A 705-nucleotide genomic window follows, 5' to 3' on the forward strand; every position below is an offset into this window, starting at 1 on the left:
AAAAGCATCCCAACCGCAATGGTCGTACCGAGCGCCAGTCCTAAGGCAAACAGTGTCACCGCAAAGGCAGAAATTCCAAAAGGTACAATGGGAGCCGGCTCCCACCGCGAAACACTCATATCAATCTTTACAGAGTTCCATCCGAATGATATCTAGGGGGGGAAAAAAACATAAAGGGTTAAAAAGCAAACTTTAAATTTTTTGCCAATATCACCTGCTAAAGGGTTTCTAGATCTGCCCCTCCAGTTCTGAGACCTATACAGCTCTGCCAAGCAGCACAGACCTGTCTGGCAGGGCAGGATACCCGTTTGTTCTCTGCTGCAGTTCAGTAACTACTACAGGTCTTGTCCCTTCCCCAGCCTGTGACTGGACAGTGAAAAGAGGGGCAGCAGACTGAAGATCTCATCTATGTTACTCTACTCTTTCCTCCTATCCGCATGCTCATTGTTAGCACATGCATACTGCAGCACAACTAAGTGGCTCCATGTGCTGCTTCTTTCGCTCTTAGTCTGAGCCTTGCTGTGATGTGACTACAAAAGGCTGATAGCAAGTTGAATTTAGGATACTTACACTGTTTGCATTTAAAAAATACATTTAGTGATGCATTAATAAATGCAGAGCTGCATTAATTTGTATCATCTGCCTGAATTCAGCTTTAAAGTCTAAATACATTTTACAGGGGGTTCTTGGGGCAGAGGGCATGCT

General features: G+C 44.8%; 1 protein-coding gene across 1 annotated transcript in view; it reads right to left on the bottom strand.

Annotated features, from left to right (window-relative positions):
* ZDHHC6 (zinc finger DHHC-type containing 6) overlaps positions 1-705 on the bottom strand; it is a 14,157-nt gene that overhangs the window by 8,840 nt on the left and 4,612 nt on the right. Inside the window, exon 4 of the mRNA XM_018570108.1 lies at positions 1-152. Coding sequence (XP_018425610.1) covers positions 1-152 — 152 coding nt within the window. The remainder of the gene's footprint in view (positions 153-705) is intronic.

The sequence above is a fragment of the Nanorana parkeri genome, unplaced genomic scaffold (assembly GCF_000935625.1).
Source record: "Nanorana parkeri isolate BGI_ZX_2015 unplaced genomic scaffold, ASM93562v1 scaffold1455, whole genome shotgun sequence".
In the NCBI taxonomy this organism is placed as follows: domain Eukaryota; kingdom Metazoa; phylum Chordata; class Amphibia; order Anura; family Dicroglossidae; genus Nanorana; species Nanorana parkeri.